At 41.5% G+C, this 20,133-nt stretch overlaps 1 protein-coding gene across 1 annotated transcript in view; it reads right to left on the bottom strand.

Moving 5' to 3' along the window:
• Nucleotides 1–283: 283 nt before the first annotated feature.
• The window catches only part of MAP3K19 (mitogen-activated protein kinase kinase kinase 19), a 53,452-nt gene continuing 33,602 nt past the window's right edge, over nucleotides 284–20,133 (bottom strand). Inside the window, exons 9-13 of the mRNA XM_069577766.1 lie at nucleotides 14,953–14,996; nucleotides 10,577–13,003; nucleotides 7,581–7,730; nucleotides 5,466–6,163; nucleotides 284–1,202 (exon numbers count right to left, since the gene is read on the bottom strand). Coding sequence (XP_069433867.1) covers nucleotides 1,136–1,202; nucleotides 5,466–6,163; nucleotides 7,581–7,730; nucleotides 10,577–13,003; nucleotides 14,953–14,996 — 3,386 coding nt within the window. The 3' untranslated portion in view covers nucleotides 284–1,135. The remainder of the gene's footprint in view (nucleotides 1,203–5,465; nucleotides 6,164–7,580; nucleotides 7,731–10,576; nucleotides 13,004–14,952; nucleotides 14,997–20,133) is intronic.

Genomic DNA, 20,133 nt, shown 5'->3' with positions numbered 1-20,133 from the left:
TTAGCTCTTCCTGTCAATGTTGAGGCCCCTGTAATCTCCAGGGTTAAGACTGCTGACTACGCAATCTGAGCCTAGTGCCTTTCTCCTCCTCTACCTTCTCACCTTCCTCCACTCTCCTTTGTAAGAATTAAATAAGTGCCTTTGCCCACCAAGCAAGAAAATACTTTTTTATACAATTTATTTTGAGCTAATGACATTAGAATTAACAGGCCAAAAAATAGAAGGAAATAGCATATAAAGCAAGAGAATTTGTAGTTCTTGGATAAAGCTGTAAACACTGGAATTTTTCTCTTTTTTTACTGTTTAAGACAATTTGCTCATCAGTTCAGTCGTTCAGTCGTATCCGACTCTGCAACCCCATGAATCGCAGCACGCCAGGCCTCCCTGTCCATCACCAACTCCCGGAGTCTACTCAAACTCGTGTCCATCGAGTCGGAGATGCCATCCAGCCATCTCATCCTCTGTCATCCCCTTCTCCTCCTGCCCCCAATCCCTCCCAGAATCAGGGTCGTTTCCAATGAGTCAGCTCTTCCCATGAGGTGGCCAAAGTATTGGAGTTTCAGCTTTAGCATCAGTCTTTCCAATGAACACCCAGAACTGATCTCCTTTAGGATGGACTGGTTGGATCTGCTTGCAGTCCAAGGGACTCTCAAGAGTCTTCTCCAACACCACAGTTCAGAAGCATCAATTCTTTGGCACTCAGCTTTCTTCACAGTCCAACTCCCACATCCATGCATGACCACTGGAAAAACCATAGCCTTGACTAGACCTTTGTTGGCAAAGTAATGTCTCTGGCTTTTGAATATGCTATCTAGGTTGGTCATAACTTTCCTTCCAGGGAGTAAGCATCTTTTAATTTCATGGCTGCAGTCACCATCTGCAGTGATTTTGGAGCCCAAAAAATAGTCTGACAGTGTCCACTGTTTCCCCATCTATTTCCCAATTTGCTCATATACATGGGCAGTTGTGCCTGAAGCTAGAGAAGGCTAACTTGTAACTACAATTTTTCAGTTAGTGACATTGCAGGATCTGGTTAAATTGGATTAGACTGACTTTCGAGTCCCTAAACCATCATTTCCACACTGAAACAGTAACAAAGTATCTGTAGTGGAGCTGGGAAAGTCCTGATGTCTGTTCAGTGACTTCTCTTCAAGAAGGAGTGCTTCAGAAGCTGAACAGCAGAGGGTCGCTCATGCTGGTCCCTAAGAAGGCAAAAACATATTAGAATAAGCACCCAGCAACGTGCCTGCCAACTACATGACTCAAAATACCTACTGTAACAGTGGAAGTACAACCTGTGCCTGTCAGACAGACTTGGGTTGAGTCCAGACTCCAGATTTTAGCTGTGTGATCTTAAACCAGGGACTCCCAACTCTTCTCTCATGTTATCCCCGTGTTACTGATAACATGGAGATAACACCTAACTCATTGGGACAATTTTTTTTTAAATGTATATACAGCTTTTAAAGTATAACATAGTAATAATACAAAAATTACCTGATTCAAAACCAGTCCCTACATTTCCATAGTACTTTTGTTCAATTTGTTGAGGTATAATTTATACACAGTAAAATACACTTTTATATGTACAGTTTAATGCACTTTTAGTTAGCATGAAACTTATTTTTAAATTTAGAGGAATCCAGGATTGAAAAGCCCTTTAGAAGTAGACGTTTAAATATGCTTTGGTGATTAATTTAAATAACCCCATTTGGGGTACTCTTAAATATACGTAAAGGGAGACAGTTTCTTAATTACCAAGTGGCGCGAGTGGTAAAGAACCCGCCTGCCAATGCAGAGAGACATAAGAGAAGCAGGTTTGAACGCTGGGCTGGAAAGATCCACTGTAGAAGGAAATGACAACCCACTCCAATATTCTTGCCTGGAGAGTCCCATGGACAGAGGAGCCTGGTGGACTACAGTTCACAAGGTGGCAAAGAGTCCGATACAACTGAAGCAACTTAGTACACATGTGGCGTGGGTTTTTTTCCCTTGCCTCAAGAAATCAAAATGGGGAGGTATGTTCAAGTGGGAGGGGACATAGCTAAACCTATGGCTGATTCATGTTGATGTTTGGTAGAAAACAATGCAATAGTGTAAAGCAATTTTCCTTCAATTAAAAATAAATTTAATAAAACGCTTTTGACAATGAACTGGTCAATGAACTAATGAACTAGTCAATAGTTTTCTGCAGTAAATTATTCCTTGGGCATCTTTTGATTAAATTTGCTACCTTGATCATTTTGGAAGCAAATGACCACGAAGAACAGCCCAGGCAAAAATGAAAATAAAAGTAAAATACTTTTAAAAGAAAGTGATCGTGAATGATTCTAAAATAAAAAATCTCTTCCCTTCCAGAGGCTCTTTCTCCAGTCTTCAAAATATGCAGAAATTTCCTCTCCAAAATGTCCTTAAATGACCGTCATTTCTAGCTGCCATCCTATTTCTTCTATTCTTGCCAAATTTCTCTAAGTTGGGTGAGTCCAATAACTTGTTTTCAACATTCACTATCCTAAATCCTTACGATTTGGCCTACTTATCTCTCTACAAATTGTCCTTTTAAAATTAATCCTGACCAGGAAGGACTTTCCTTGCAGTCCAGTGGTTAAGACTCTGCATCCAGTGCAGGGGGTAACTGGTTTGATCCCTGGTCAGGGAACTAAGATCCGACGTGCTGCACAGTGCAGCCAAAAAATTGAGGGAAAAAAAAAGGGAGTAGTCCCTGCGAAACTAAGCATAACCTTTTCCTTACCAGATTCAGTGAGCTCAGCCTCCTTGTCATTTCTGTAGCACTTGAAGTATTCACTACCCTGCTTCTTTCTGAAACAATGTCTGCTTGGTCTTAAGAGAAACTGTTCTCTTTATTCTTCCCCCATGGGGCAACTCCCCTCCCTCCCTTTCTTCCAGTTGAGTACTAGAATTAATTCTATGCATACTGTGTTATCTTCTCCCATGAGAATTTTCAAAAACATTTTCCTCAACCCTCTAATTTTTTCATGATTATAGCTACCAACCTTTTGATTTTCAAATACACATCTCCAATGTTCACTGCTTTCCTGAGCAACAGTTCCATAGCTTCAAATATTTCCTTCAACTTCCTCCACTGTTCCTCATTCACAACTTTCTATTATTTCTCCCATTATCCAGGTTTAAAACCATGAGATCCTATCATCATCCACCACCAAGTCCTGATTTACCTTCCTCTAAAATGTCTTGGAATCCCCTTTACACTCCCACTGCTTCCATTACCATCAAAGTCCAAGCTCTGAATTCTAGAATGGCCTCCATTCGAGGACCGTCTACAAAATCTGCTACCTGACCTTCCTCCCCAAAGACCTTTCTTTTCATGCCATCCTTTACCCCAAATTCTTTGCAGTTCCCTGCTCTCCACTGCCTGTTGCAACAAAGTTAGACTCCTTGGCCTGACTCCCCAGAATTTCTGAAACCTGCCCGTAGTAGTACCCCATCATTCTTCTGACTGCTTCCCCAAATTCATTTGTTATATTCAGTCCTTGTTCCTAGTTTTTAACCTGATCATGTCTACTTGTGAATCTTTGAGTGTCTTTCCCTTTATTTATGAATATCCACACCTCCAAGGAGTTATTTTCATAGACAACAGGCAAGATTCTAGAGTCCTTAGGGTCTTTGGCATAGAATTTCAGGAGATAATTACATGCTTGCATGACACTCATTAGGTAAGGTGTATTAACATTCTCCCATGGGTTATTAATGGTGGAGCCCTAATTATGTACTCCATGCTATGCTAAGCAATTACACACACCGTTTCACTTAACCTTCACAATAACCCTGTTAATTGATTATGAGTTGTGTATTGCTTAGTTTATGAAGCAATGGTTCAAAAGGAGAGTAAAAAGAAAAAATTCCACCCTTTCGCTTTAAAGTGGTCTGTGTGTATAATGAGAACTTGAAAAAAAAAGAAAGAGTAGCAAGCAGTTGTTGTGGATCAATAATAGATCATTGTTCAATTCAGAAGAAAGTAACCACAGTAGTTTTAAGAGGTAAGACCAATCTCCCAAACTAGTACTGGTCCATATGATATTCCTAACAAATTTGTGTCCCTTTTGTGAGGTATTTTGGCAGACAGGAAGGGGTAGCTCTGTGCCCACAGCTCTGCCTGCAAATCCATCCTGGGATACCTAGGGCATCTCTGCATCTGGGGATGCCCAGAACTGCACCGCTCCCCACCCCAACCCTGGAGTATGTGGTGCTGTCCTAGCCTCTGTGATTCCCTGAAATCAACCAGGTCAGGCTGATTGATATACAGGTGCTGGAAGAGGAAGACAGAGGGCTAAGAGAGACACATCCATCGGCAGACAGATCTTTGGGTTCTGAATATTCATTAACAATGACAAAATGAACTCGTTCCGGGAGGGAGCTGGAGGTAGCCATATATATTTGCTGAAATCTGGGGCACTAGAATTTTTCATCTAGGAATAAGAAAGCATATCTGTTTGAAAGGCAAGAATTTGTGTTTGGGTATCCGGCCTCCTTATCCTGCACATGCAGCTCAGTGCTGAGACCCCTCGAAGCTGCTCTACATCAAGAGTAGGTAGGTGGGCTTGAGCACCCCTGCCCTTCTCTTCAGCCCTCCTCCACCACACCCATTCATGCATAGAGATACACACACTAACCAAAGCCATCTCTCTGCCTTCCTGCTTTATTCTTCGAATTAAGATTTCATCTAAGCAGAGAGTACCTGGCTAAGAAAAGTGAAAACTACACAAGTGAGTAGTCTCTCAGCTCCCTTACAGTCCTTACACTTTAACCAGAATTTTATTCCATAAATACCAGGAAGCCTCAGGACAGGAGAAAATAGGTGACCTTCTGGGACTTTTCTGCTTCCCCAAACACTACCCACTTGATGCTTGAAATACTTCAATTAGAGATTTGTTCCTTTGACTCAAAATGTTTCCTCTCACTTTAAATGCAAGTGTTTCTGGGGGAACAATACATTAAATTTGTCAATCATTGATTAATCAATTCATGTCATTTCCTTGATATGAATGAATTTCTCACATACTTTCCTGAGAGCCAGTTTTAGGGAGGAATGAGAACACTGGTTCCCCAAAAGGGGAGGGAAGCTAAGCACAGATGATGCCATTTCACCATGGCTAGTCCCTGGGAAGATGTCTCTTTGGTAAATAAACAGATCTTGCAAATAAGTAGCAATTCTTGCACATCCATTGATTTGAGCAAGTACTATCTGGACCTGATAAGACATTTAATTGAGACACTTCCCACTTGAAGCATTACCCCCACACCCTGGTACAACACAGAACACATCACCCAATGCGGCTACTCATGATTCTTTTCAGAGCAAAATCACTCCCCACTTGATTTTATAACCTGAGCAGAGCTGAAAATGGGCCATAAATCTCAGAGGAAATGTCAACTGCTTGGAATCCCTGGGGATTTATCCTCCTTTCTTGCTTTCAGTTTCTTACCTGGTGAGGCATACACGCACAAAGTCTGCTGCGTTTTCTGAGAAGCAATCTGGTAAAGGAGGCATCAGCCCTCGGTGTGCACCAATGTAAAACATGGCTGCCATCCTGTCCATGGAAGCCAGTGGAGGCTTCCCGGTGGCCATCTCAAACACAGTGCAGCCAATGCTCCAGATGTCTGACTTCCGTCCATAGCCAGACTCATTGATGACTTCTGGGGCCATCCAATATGGAGTCCCATGCATGGACTTGAGCATGTCACTGTGGGTGCCATTTAGGCCAGCCCAGGCCAAACGCTTGGCACAGCCAAAGTCAATCAGCTTTATGATTCCAGTTGGCATAAGCATAACATTATTTCCTTTGATATCTCTATGCACCACACAGTTCTCATGGAGATAAGCAACACCTTGCAGAATTTGTTCTGTATATTTACAGAACACCATCTCAGGCAATGGCCCAAAACGGTTTATAATACTAGAGATGGAGCCACCAGGAACAAACTCCATAAAAATGCTTAAGATGTTTTCCTCCAAGCATGTCCCCAAATAGGCCACAATGTTGACATGTTTCAAGGCTTTCAGCAAATCGACTTCTTCCTGCAGTTTCTGATATTCTTTTTCTGTAGCTAATTTATCAGAGGTATCCAAAGCCACCTGTTTTACAGCTATTAGCTGTCCTTGGCTAGTAAGACCACAATATACCTAGAAGCAAACCAATACCTTATTATTAAAGATAAACGGTGACTCATTCACAAAATGCCTCCCAAACCCTGGTTTTTCTCTAAGATGATACATCGTTATGTAAATGTGAAGTACTATACTTAAACAAATTGAAAGTTGCAGGGAAGCAAAGATTGGGATAAGTAGCATGGTGAATGCATATCATAATAGCTTAGATTCAGTCGTCTCTAGCAATCTGTGCAAATATTGGGTTGGCCAAAAAGTTTGTTCGGGGTTTTCCATACCGTCTTACTGAAAAACCCAAACAAACGTTTTGGTCAACCCAATACCATGTACAGTGCTTGGGCTTTTAAAAACATTTTTTGGAGTAATAATTTTTATTGGACTGTAGTTGATTTACAATATTGTGTCAGTTTCAAGTGTACAGCAACGTGAATCAGCTATGCATATACATATATCCCAAATGGCACCCCACTCCAGCGTTCTTGCCTGGAGAATCCCAGGGACTGAGGAGCCTGGTGGGCTGCTGTCTATGGGGTCGCACAGAGTCGGACACGACTGAAGCGACTTAGCAGCAGCAGCTGGGACTTTAAACGGTATTTTATGCAATTCACAAAATATAAGAAATATCTTTTGTTTTTGCTTCTTGGCAATGGCTCTCCCAACTTTGGGTAACATAACTTGAATTGTTGAACAAAAAGACCTCTTTCCCACAGGACTTGACCCTCAGAGAAGGAGAGGCGAGAAATGCAATGAGCGCCAAAGAATTGATGCTTTTGAACTGTGGTGTTGGAGAAGACTTTTGAGAGTCCTTTGGACTGCAAGAAGATCCAACCAGTCCATCCTAAAGGAGATCAGTCCTGGGGGTTCATTGGAAGGACTGATGTTGAAGCTGAAACTCCAATATTTTGGCCACCTGAAGCGAAGAGCTGACTCATTTGAAAAGACCCTGATCCTGGGAAAGATTGAGGGCAGGAGGAGAAGGGAATGACAGAGGATGAGATGACTGGATGGCATCACCAATGGGATGGGTTTGGGTGAACTCCGGGAGTTGGTGATGGACAGGGAGGCCTGGCGTACTGCGGGGTCGCAAAGAGTTGGACATGACTGAGCAACTGAACTGAACTGAACCACCCCATGAAGCCTGAGAACGAGAGCCAAAAGGAGAGACAGAGAGGCCAGACTCTGATGACGTTATTTGACCTCTGAAACCAGCTGTGCCCTGAGTCAGACCTACTCCAGACCCTTCAGTTGCATAAAACAATGGACATCCTTTTCTTCAAGCTGGTTTGGGTTGGGTTTCCTATTACTTCCAACTAAAAGATCTCTAAGTAAAAGTGTATATGGAGTAGGGAGGGCAAACAGGAAGATTAGGAAAGAGGGAGGAGTCGAGGAGGAATGGGGTTTTCTATTTTAGCAAGCTTCCTGTTTCACTTACTGTGCCATATGCTCCCTTCCCGAGGATCTCACCCTTGGTCCACAGGATAGATTCTTCATACTTTAAACTATTTTCAGAAAATGTCTTCTTTTCATGTGAGTTGAAAAATCTCTCCTCTTTGTCATATCTCCTGAAGCCATTACTATATCTCTGGAAGAATGAGACAAAAAAAAAAAAAAAAAATGTCATCATTACATTGAGTCCTTGGGACAGAGAGAAAGGGCAGATAGGAGAATCTTCCTTTTCTAACTTCGGACCAATCAGAGAAGGCCAAATATGCACCCTTAACCAATCACATAGGAGCCCCCTTCTAGTTAACCGTCTGCCCCAACAACCTCCCCAGAACAACAGCCTCCAATCAGGGCACACCTGAAGGCTTTTTTCCACTAAAAATCTTTCTCACTCCTCTGCCTGCTTTTGAGTCTCTACCAAATGCAAATGATGGTGGTTGACTCCTTTGCTATTATGAGCTCTGAATAAATAGCCTTTGCCTGTTCTATTTCCACAACACACACATACATGCAAACACACACACATAAAAGAATTTATACCTACATTTCCATACACATCCACATTTATACACAAATATACATACATATGGATATTCTCTCTCTCTCTCTTCTTTTTTTTTCTTTTGGCTGTGCCACATATCTTGTGGCATTTTAGGTCCCCAATCAGGGGTTGAAGCAGAGCCTGTGGCAGTCTTGACCACTGGATTCCCAGGGAATTCCCCAAACCTTCTTTCTTACATACATGTCATGCATGCACAAGCGTAACAAGCAAGTATGAAGGTCAAGACCAGCTGCAATAGACTGAAGATCCATGGTCCTCTAGACCCTTGCTACTCAAAGGAGAATCTGCAAACCAGCTCCATCAATATCCCATGGGAGCTCGTTAAACTTGCAGAATCTCAGACCCTGGACATATGGAATCAGTTCTACATTTCAGCGTGATTCTCAAGAGATATGTATCCACAGTAAACCTTTAGAGGCCCTGCCCTTGGGAAATAAGTATCTTTGTAGAGCTTACACCAGGTTTTCCAACTGTTTGATCAGAACCAAAAATATTTTGTCCTGATCTCCTCTATGAGTTCTTAAAAATAAACGATGATGGTGATGTAGAGGCACAGAGAAGGCCCTTAAGAATAAGACATGGCACAGGATCACCTTTCCTAGAAATGACCCCAGGTGCCTTCAAAGGGCCACATGGGTTCCTCCTCCTCCCCAGCCTTTCATGTTTCTATTCAAACTGAAATTTAAGGACTGCTTGGAAATGAAAGATCACAGAAGGTCAGTTTTTTATTCCAATTGCAGGGTAGGGTTATGGGCTGATTATATTTACCAGCTTGTTAGCTTTTCTTGAATGTGAACTGGCAGACTTGTAGACCCATCTCAGACACACAGGCGTGTACACATGTACCCCTGTCTCCCACCCAAGCCTGGCAGCCATTCTGCATCACTATCCACCTCCCAGCAGAAACCACGCTCACCATGAGGGTGGAGGTAGCCTTTTATGGCAAGGAATATTCCCACTGTACAGTGATTAAAGGTGTTGGGCTGGAATCAGGATGCCCCTCCCCACCGCTCACTCCCTGCGAGACTTTCTAAACCTCGATTTCCTCATTTGCAAAATGGAGACTTGTTATTACCTCCAGGACTGACCTCATGGAGCTGTTATGAAGACAGAGGGGAGACAGTATAATGTGTTTCACTCACATGTGTCAAGTTCTCACCTTGTGTATTCTTCTGTTCAATTATTTAAAATAATTATTTCTGATCCTGAAAGAGCGTGATATAACCCTAGTTAGCGTTTAGTGAATAATGTTTCAGCTAAACCGAATGCTTCTATCTTTAAAATTTAGGAGAAGATAGGACTTCCTGGTGGTCCAGTGGTTAAGACTTCACACTTTTCCAAAGCAGGGGTTGCGAGTTCTAATCCTGATCAGGGAGCTAAGATCCTGCATGCCGCAAGGTACAGCCAATAAACAAACTCCAAGTCTGTTGAGGTAGGTAAGAACAAGCAAACAAACAAAAACTTTCATCTTAAAAAAAATTTAGTAGAATAGGAGGGTGATATACTTCAGTGAAAACTAAAACAGGCATAACCCTACCACCTGTTAATATTCTTCTTATCCCAACTCCAATGTCAAACAAAATTTTTTTAATGAATTCAGGATTATTGCTTATGTTTTCTTGAGAGCAATGGCTGTGTCTTGTACCCTATCGTGTCTCCAGTTCTTATCCCAATACCAGGAACACAGGAGGCATCAATAATATTTTTGTATTAAAGCAAACCATTTGGCAACAAATGCTAAAGTGCAGGGAATCTTTGAGAAAAGATCTTTTCGTGTCTTCATTTGTTTTTTGAACTAGATGGTGAGCTACTTCAGGGGCTGTGTATCTCACATACCACCTAGAGTAATGCTTTACCCATAATTATCTCCCAGCTGTTAGTTGTTGATTGAAAATATCATCACCAAATATAATATCTACCTATTTTAGCAAGTAGTTTTGCTACAATAATGTGCCCAAAGTGATTCCAATGCAGTGTCAGGCTAGCTAAATTCTAGAAGTGAGGCAGCATAATGAAAACAGCATGAGAGTCAGGGGACCTGGATTCCAAACTTGCAACCAAACAATGAAACCTTGATGAAACTATTTAACTCCTTAGGGTTTCTGATTCCCCATATGAAAATAAGGGTTTTGAAGCAGAGTGTCTCTGAGGTCCCTTCCCACCCCAATGAATCTCTGATTATTAGTTATGTGATGTGCGGTGCTTAGTTGCGCAATTCTGTCTGACTCTTTGCAACCGCATGGACTATAGCCTGCCAGGCTCCTCTGTCTATGGAATTTTCCAGGCAAGAATACTGGAGTGGGTTAATATGCCCTCCTCCAGGGGATTTTCCCAACCCAGGGATCAAACCTAGCTCTTCCGAATTGCATGCGGATTCTTTACTCTCTGGGCCACTAGGAAAGCCCGATTCTAGTTATACCAACCTGTATGTTGACATTTGTTGTCTCTCTACCTAATTCTTTCATGGTATTTCCTCTCTTGCTGAGGACAAAATATTGGCTTTCAGGATCTGTTTCATCTGCCATTATTTGGCAAGAGCTGTTATCTTTCTCATCAAGAGCTAATAGTTCTGCAGCTAGACAACCTAAGAGTTCATCTGTCAATTCTTCATTCTTTACAGAGTCTAGAATTTCTTGGGAAATTGAATCTGCATCATTTAAAGTTTTTCCAAGTGTTTGATATGGAATTGACTCATTAGCTAACCTATCATGATCCAAAAACAGGGCCCAGTGTTGATATGCTTGAGAAGTTACACTTTCTTGTTTCTCTTGGGAAGAGAAACTCCTAAGAGTTTTCGACTTATCTGAAAAACCATCAAAGTCTACATCGTTAGTTAAAGTTTGGTTGGCATTTGTTTCGCCGGGAGATGCTACCTTCTGCTCCTCTTGAAGTACATGCATGTTGGAATTTTTCTCACTGGGTACTGCCCAGCTGTTTTCTGAAAGAACAAATAGGGTCTGGTGGCGTAGCTCTTCAAGTTGATGCAGATCTCTGAGGCTCGTGGCAAGTATCTGATTGTTAGAAATGTCTTCTTCATCAGCAGACTCTTCCATAGAGACTTCTTCAACAATGGACAAATCTGAGACAGGAAAGAAATCATTCTGTTCAGTGAACTGCTCATGAGCCTGAACCAAGTTCATGGGCTGAACTTCTTCTTTGGAAGATAGAAAGTCATTTCCTGAAGACTTAATCTGCCACCCTGGTTCTGAAATGCCATCACGATTTTCAGCATCTTGTAGGGTGCTATCTACAGCCTGGAAATCCTTTTCTTTGGAAATTAAACTTCTGTGCTTTGGTTTAATGCCAAGAGAAGATTTGGGGGGTTTACTATGCGGTCTTTTCTGAGAAAGTCTGTTTCGGCTATTGCTGCTCCTCTCAGTGTGTGAAGATCGGCATTTATTGGTGACACATCTGCCTGATGGAGCTGAGCATATCTCTCGGTGATACTTGTTTTCACGCCGTTCAGCCTCTCGCATGTGACAATAAACGGGAGTTCCAAACATTTCATAGATTCCAGGCCCGTTTGCAGTTGAATCGATCTCTTTGAACATGTCACTATACTTCAGATCTAAGTAATTCAGTCTTGGCTCTGCTGGTTGAGCAGAGAGAGGAACAGAAGACTTTTTTATTCCTGGATTTTTATAGAGGCAAGGGAATGACGGTTTTTTAGGTTTCAAAGCCTGGTAAGCAGATTGCTTCCTTTCTGTCTGTGGCATTCTCCTTTGAAACTTGGGTGGTTGCCAAGGTCTGGGATCCACAAGCCCCAAAGCAGGAAAAACTTGAGTTTTTATACTGGTTTTGTGCATGGTAGTCTTCACGGAAACTTCAGTGGAAATCATGAAATTTTGAGGTGTCCTGTTACTGGTCTTGGTCTTTGAATCTAACTTAATTCTCTGGGTTTTCACCTTATGCCTGTCATTTTCTTGGTGTGCAAGTATGTTGAAGCTACTATTGCTACGAAGGATGCCCTTTCGTTTTTGGAGGCTTGGTTTGGTTATTGCTGGTTCCTTGGGAGTTTCATCTCCAGGGAAATTGATGTGGATAAGAGGCACCATCCCATTCATTTCTGGTTTGGTTGTTTCTGCTACTGATATTTTTGTGCTTGTCTCCGTGCTGCTATGGTCTTCTGAAAGCTTTTCAATGGGGCCATCAGTGACTATATCGGACAAACTTTTAAGAACAGCGTAATCTTCTGAAATATGGTCTCGTTCAATTGCTCCACCTTTAAGTGCTGAAGCACTTTTTGAATCAGCTTTATCATTTTTAGTCCCTTCATCCTGGCTTAGACCTAACTTGATTGGCTTGATATATCCAACTTCTGAATCTTTTTCATAGTTTCTGGCTACTGAATCCTCTTTCTTTCCTGATGAAAGAGATGGAGCGTTCTCTTCTGCTCTTCTCAGTTCATTACCATAGCAGTCAATATCCTCTTCCCTATCTATAGGAAAACTGCCTTCCTTGAAATTCTCCAAGGACACTAAAGATTGTCCTTTTTCAAAGTGAGAGACTTCAATGTTGACACATTCTTCTCTTTCCTTGGATTTCCTACTCACTTCCTTTTCCAGGTGTTGTCTGTGATGGTGAGCCTTCCAAAAAGAGCACATGTTTCTGGACCAAATAGAACCGTCAAAGGATCTCAGAGTCCGATCTACTAACACCTTGAACGGTGCTTCCTTCTGCTTATTTGATGGTCTAAATTCATCAGATTGACTAATAGGCTCTGAGAGCTTAGGTATGAAAGATACGAGGTGTGGAATATTTCTTTTTCTCGCTTTTTGATCCTTGTGACTTAGGGGTATAGTAAGGAGACCAGATCTCATGGGCAGAGATGATAGTGGTGGCAGAGGGAACTAAAAGGAGAGAAAGAAAAATTAATGAATGTAGAAACATGCATTTCATGTTAACTGGTTTCAAGTAATGTGAAGAGATTTTAAGATTCTCTTTAGGAAGGGCTTTAAAGTACAAAGTTATCCTGGAGATCACAATTTTAAAAACTAAAATCTCATTCCTGGTGTTTTCTTAGGACCAAGGTAAGATAATACTTTTATAAACTAATATTAATATTAACATTACAAGATTCATGCTTATCTATTAAAAATAAAGCCTCTATCATATAAATTATAAAACATTTATGTTTTTAAAGATTTCTGTTGTCATTTCTGTTTACATTCTATTTTGTTTCTACTTTGTATCTATTCTCTTTTCTGTTTACTTTCCATGGAATTTGTCCAAAACTTAAAATTTCCACTTGCTGCTGCTGCTGCTGCTAAGTCACATCAGTCGTGTCCGACTCTGTGCGACCCCATAGACGGCAGCCCACCAGGCTCCTCCGTCCCTGGGATTCTCCAGGCAAGAACAACGGAGTGGGTTGCCATTTCCTTCTCCAATGCATGAAAGTGAAAAGTGAAAGTGAAGTCGCTCAGTTGTGTCCGACTCTTAGCGATCCCATGGACTGCAGCTTACCAGGCTCCTCTGTCCATGGGATTTTCCAGGCAAGAGTACTGGAGTGGGTCGCCAGTGCCTTCTCCAAAAATTCCCACTTAGAACAGCTTAAAATTGCTGTTACATTTATTTACTCTGTGATCATTCACAACTACTCCTCATTGCTTGGCTGAATTGTTTTGCTGATGGTGGCTTATAAATCTGCCATGCTATACACTTCAAAGTTAGCTCCTGGGACTTCCTGGATGGTCCAGTGGCTGGGCCTCTGTACTTCCACCGCCAGGGATGTGGTTTGATCCCTGGTTGGGGAATTAAGTTCCCACATTCCTTGAAGTGTGGCCAAAAAATCTAAAAAGAGAAATTTAGCTCACTACATTTTTAAATTTTCCTTGGCCTTCCAACTATTTTCAAATTCAGTTCAGTTCAGTCTCTCAGTTGTACCTGACTCTGTGACCCCATGGACTGTAGCACACCAGGCCTTCCCTGTCCATCACCAACTCCCAGAGTTTACTCAAACTCATGTCAAATTAATTTTCAAATTAAGCTAGTTTATATTATTATCAGCCTGTAGAGGTCAGTGTAACCCAATATATAATATTCATCTTTTTGCTCAGTTAAGCTATAAACTCTTTACACGTTTCACTGTGGCCTTGTGTATATAGATTTGATACCTAATAATATAGCATAGAAAAGCATAGATCATGAGTGGTAATTAAGAGCTACATGTTTAATTTTCATTCTGTTGCCACCCGCGTGTTAGAAGAAAGGAAAAGAAATCTGACTAGAAATAGGCATTAAAAACAGGAAAGACGCAGTATAATTCCCCAGTTTTATTGCCTACATGACTTCTCAAAATTAGAAGCAGATTCTTCCAGTGCTTTAAACATCTCCCTAGTAGCAGCATTTTTTTTTTTAGGCCAATGAACTTTTTTTTTCAACACTAAGCAATATATATGTGTTTTCTCAAAGACTTATAGGATACAGAAGAGTCAGACAGTTGGAGAACTGCAATGCTCTTTCAAAATGCTTCACTTACAAATGAGACAACCAGGAAAATCTTTCTACCATGGAAAAAGAATCACCTAACTTCTCAATGCATTAAAAAAAAGAAAAATTAGGTATATCCAAAAGAGCTACTCACTTCATTATGTGCAGAACTATACCCAGAAAATATATATACATGTCAAGATATAATTTTCTCAGAAATGATTTGCTCTTCTATAAACTATATGTGAGTTGTTGTTTTCCCAAGATTATATGCTGAGGATTTGGGTTCTGAGTCTTTTGATAGAATTTGTCTCTGACAAGATTCTTTGGTTTTAATTCGTAAGTCAAAAATGCTCAAAACTACTCTTACCTCAACTCTTCGGCTACTATACTTCATGTCAGAGGTAGAAAACCCTGTAACAAGAAAATAATAGTAATTATTATTAGGTATTCTTAGTAGCAGAGTGAACACAGTCAGCCCTAAGCCAGGGGATGTGGATGGAGTGATCCTGGCTCTGAGGTTTGAGGAAAAGTTGGTAAAATGAAGTTTTTCCAGATGTGATTTACATGGAAGTGGGTGCAGAATCACCACACAAAACTACTGCCACTGTTGGGGTGGGGGGGTATTTTAACATACTGTTTTTATATAAATACATGTTGTACATATGTTTTATATTTATAACATTTGTACACACATTGTGTGATATTTATTTACTTATTTTTATTTATATTCCTTCTGGAAACACACGCCCTCTGGATCGGAAAATAGAGCTTAGCACCCGTGAGTCACCCCAGTGCCAGTTCCTTGCACCCCACTTCCCTGCAAGCTGGTGCAATGAGAACCAGATATTTCCCTGCACAGGTGGTAAGGTTGTCCCACAGGAGGAGACCCTGAAATTATGAGACTCAGAGCTTACAGAGAGTGTTGGCAGTTCGAACCATCTTTCCCTTCCAAGAAAGAGAGACCTTTACCATGAAATGTATGCTAATGTCCCTAGGAGAAAGGGGAAATGTGTCTCTCAGTCTTGTTTGTTTGTTTCTTACCCTAGAAAGTTAAGCAAATGGCATTTGGCAAAATCAGCCTTGATCTTTCTGGAGCAATATCTTATCTCTAATTTCCAAGCCATATTTGTCATTCAATCATTTTTTAAACTGGTCTCCCAATGCTTTTTACTCAGAAAACCCAGACTTCACAGAAATGTGAAAATATTTACGTATTATTGTCTCGCAACTGTTGTTTGAACTCAAATATGGGATAGAGCATAAAGTCTGAAGGGGTGCAGGGAAGGGTGAGATGGAATTTACCAGGAAGGGTAAAACCTAATTGTTTTCTTACGAAAACACCAGAATGGTCCCTAAAACCCCACTCACCATCGCAGCTTAAAGCTGAAGCCGGAGTCTCCAAACGTATTCAGGGTTAAAGTGAAAGTAGCTTAGTCATGTCCGACTCTTGTTGGAGACTCCATGGGCTGTACAGAATACTGGAGTGGGTAGCCTTTCCCTTCTCCAGGGGATCTTCCCAACCCAGGGATCGAACCCAGGTCTCCCACATTGCAGGCAGATTCTTTACCAGCTGAGCCACAAGGGAAGCCCAAGAATATTGGAGTGGGTAGAAGAAGGCACATACATAGATGAAGTGGGGCAGGTAGGGACAGTGTGCCCCAACCACTGGGGCATCCATTTCCCAGTTTCAGATGGTGTTGTCCATTCTGGCTGGGTAATCCAGCACTGCTAGATCTTCCCATTGCCAAGGGAAGCCAGAGGGCTGGAGACTTTATGTTAAATCTCCCTTGCTTTCTTTTTAAAAATACTCTGAAGGCAAAAAAAAAAAAAATGTCTGTATGTCCTCATTTAGGCACAGGCTGCCATTTTGAAATTTCACTTCAAGAAATCTCTCTGAGATGTATCACAGGGAGAGAAGCCATTCTCAAGCAAAAAATGGTCACCTAAAAAGAGGATCCCAATAAGAAGGGGTGCAGGCATTCTGCTTAGCCACAACTGGCCAAAGAACCACCCCAATTCTTTATCCATTTATTCAGCCAATATTTATTGAGTTCCTATTGAGTAGCCAACACTGTCCCAGATGATGACAATATAATTGTGAATGACAGACTAAATTCTTGCCCTCATAAGTTCAGTTCAGTCACTCAGTCATGTCCAACTCTTTGTAACCCCATGAATCGCAGCACGCCAGGCCTCCCTGTCTATCACCATCTCCTGGAGTTCACTCGAACTCATGTCCATTGAGTCGGTGATGCCATCCAGCCATCTCATCCTCTGTCGTCCCCTTCTCCTCCTGCCCCCAATCCCTCCCAGCATCAGAGTTTTTTTTCCAATGTGTCAACTCTTCACATGAGGTGGCCAAAGTACTGGAGTTTCAGCTTTAGCATCATTCCTTCCAAAGAACACCGAGGGCTGATTTCCTTCAGAATGGACTGGTTGGATCTCCTTGCAGTCCAAGGGACTCTCAAGAGTTTTCTCCAACACCACAGTTCAAAACCATCAATTCTTTGGCACTCAATTTTCTTCACAGTCCAACTCCCACATCCATGCATGACCACTGGAAAACCATAGCCTTGACTAAACAGACCTTTGTTGGCAAAGTAATGTCTCTGCTTTTCAATATGCTATCTAGGTTAGTCATAACCTTTCTTCCAAGGAGTAAGTGTCTTTAATTTCATGGCTGCAGTCACCATTTGCAGTGATTTTGGAGCCCAAAAAAATAAAGACAGCTACTGTTTCCACTGTTTCTCCATCTATTTGCAGTGAAGCGATGGGACCGGATGCCATGATCTTTGTTTTCTGAATGTTGAGCTTTAAGCCAACTTTTTCACTCTCCTCTTTCACTTTCATCAAGAGGCTTTTTAGTTCCTCTTCACTTTCTGCCATCAGGGTGGTGTCATCTGCATATCTGAGGTTATTGATATTTCTCCTGGCAATCTTGATTCCAGCTTGTGTTTCTTCCAGTCCAGCATTTCTCATGATGTACTCTGCATAGAAGTTAAATAAGCAGGGTGTCAATATACAGCCTTGATGTACTCCTTTTCCTATTTGGAACCAGTCTGTTGTTCCATGTCCAGTTCTAACTGTTGCTTCCTCACCTGCATACAGGTTTCTCAAGAGGCAGGTCAGGTGGTCTGGTATTCCCATCTCTTTCAGAATTTTCCAGTTTTGTGATCCACATAGTAAAAGGCTTTAGCATAGTCAAGAAAGCAGAAATAGATGTTTTCCTGGAACTCTCTTGCTTTTTCCATGATCCAGCAGATGTTGGCAATTTGATCTTTGGTTCCTCTGCCTTTTCTAAAACCAGACTGAACATCAGGAAGTTCACAGTTCATGTATTTCTGAAGCCTGGCTTGGAGAATTTTCAGCATTACTTTACTAGCATGTGAGATGAGTGCAATTGTGCGGTAGTTTGAGCATTCTTTGGCATTGCTTTTCTTTGGGACTGGAATGAAAACTGACCTTTTCCAGTCCTGTGGCCCCTGCTGAGTTTTCCAAATTTGCTGGCATATTGAGTGCAGCACTTTCACAGCATCATCTTTCAGGATTTGAAATAGCTCAACTGGAATTCCATCACCTCCACTAGCTTTGTTTGTAGTGATGCTTTCTAAGGCCCACTTGACTTCACATTCCAGGATGTCTGGCTCTAGGTGAGTGATCACATCATTGTGATTATCTTGGTTTTGCCCTCATAGATGTTGTATTCTAGAGGTTGAGACTTTAAAATAATATTACAAAATAATACTAGAAATATAACTGAATATGATTTATAGTTGCCTGCATAGGTACAATCCTCTGAGCTAAAAAATCTTTCAGTTATTAGAAATATTTAGAGGGATACTCTCCAGTATTGATGAAGAATGACATGAGATGGAAAGGCACTCTTTATATTTCTGATGAGAATGTAGAAGTAAGATCTTTTCAGTAGGTAATGGGATAATATTTATTGAAAGCCTTTTAAAATGTGTATCAAAACTTGCCTCCCTAGGGCAGTAGGTAGCATGTCAGTCTCATAGAAAGAGTATTGAATTAAAAGTATGAGTTAAAGGATTGAATGTACAAACTTTCCACCTCTCTCTCCACAAACTCCACTGAAACGATGGTAGACTAATTTTTTTTAAAGGTAAAGAAAGGAGCTCCCTTATGTCCAGTGGTTAGGGCTCAATGCTTTCACTGCTGGGGCTCTGGTTGGGGAACTAAGATCTTGCAAGTCGCCCAGCCAAACAAAAAACAAATAATTAATTAAAAGGTAAAGAAGAACAACAACAGAAACCCAGACGGTAAAGTAGCACATGCATGACATCAGTGAAATTTCAGACAGTGAAAACTATATGGATAAATAATATCCTATTGAGTTATCAGCTTTCTCTGCAGCGGGGAGAACTCAACAAGAAATGAGAACCCCAGAAAGGAGCAGGAATTGAAGATATTAATACCAGACACCTCTAAAGGTGGGGATGCGAGTGAGACTGAAACAAGGGGTTGCTTCAGTGTGTACAAGCAATAGATTCCAGATTCCCTGTCCTGCCCCAATAGTTGAGGGTTGCTCTTCTCCATTCCTGGCTGGAAGTGCATTCTCTGAGGAGCCTGAAAGATGCTAAGGTGCTGGGTAAACCTGAGAGCAGAAACGGGGTGCTGGAGTGAAAATGTGAGGATAAATGAAAGCCTCAACCTTGACATGTGACACTCCAGTCTTATAACCTACAGGCAGGGGGCTGGATTCTTCTTCTCACTGGAAAACTAGCTGAGAGAAATCCCTCACCCGACCATTCACGTCTCTGCCCATTCCACAAGTCCCTGTGAGCCCCTGGGCACTTTTTAGACTCCCCGTCTTAAAAACTGATAATCACCAAGGATCAACTGACATATGGGAATAGCCTCTAACATGAAAATGTATAGAACAAAACAGAAAGAAAGGAAAGAGCTCAGAGGAAACAGAGACAGTGAAAAACTACCACTAATATAATCCAGGCATCCTCTGCAGGAAGCTACTGAAATGTACCCCCCCCGCCCCCCGCCAAATGAGGTATAAACCAAGGGAGAGGAAGCTGTGTACCCAGCACACAGGGGTCGAACACAGAGAGCCAAGGCACTTCCAGGATCACAGTGAGGAACTCCCAGAGAGACAGCTGGTCAGGAGGTCCAAGGACCAAGGAACAGAGTGAAACAAGAGGGCAGTGTTCCAGGAGTAATGTCTCCAAAAACAAAAGAAACCAATGAATTACCTGGTGTGCAGTTGCCTGTATTGAGGTGCATTTTTCAGGTCCATTAGACAGGATGGGGATGAATTAGTGACAGATATACAGAAAGTAAACAAATGCTGAAATGAAGCAGTTATTAAAGCCAGGATAAATAGAATGTCTCAAAAGAAAAGCAATGCCATCAAAGCATAGTCTGGGGTTCAGCTCTGAAAGATATTTTACCTAGTCATAATAAGGGAGACATTGAATATTAATTTTTTAAAGCACAAAGATTGCCTTGTGTGCAGATAGTAATGTGAAATTGTTAAATACTAATATCTATGCTAAATCCTAATGTCTATATTGAG

The sequence above is a fragment of the Ovis canadensis genome, chromosome 2 (genome assembly GCF_042477335.2).
Source record: "Ovis canadensis isolate MfBH-ARS-UI-01 breed Bighorn chromosome 2, ARS-UI_OviCan_v2, whole genome shotgun sequence".
NCBI lineage: Eukaryota > Metazoa > Chordata > Mammalia > Artiodactyla > Bovidae > Ovis > Ovis canadensis.
This window is presented reverse-complemented; position numbering and strand designations above follow the sequence as displayed.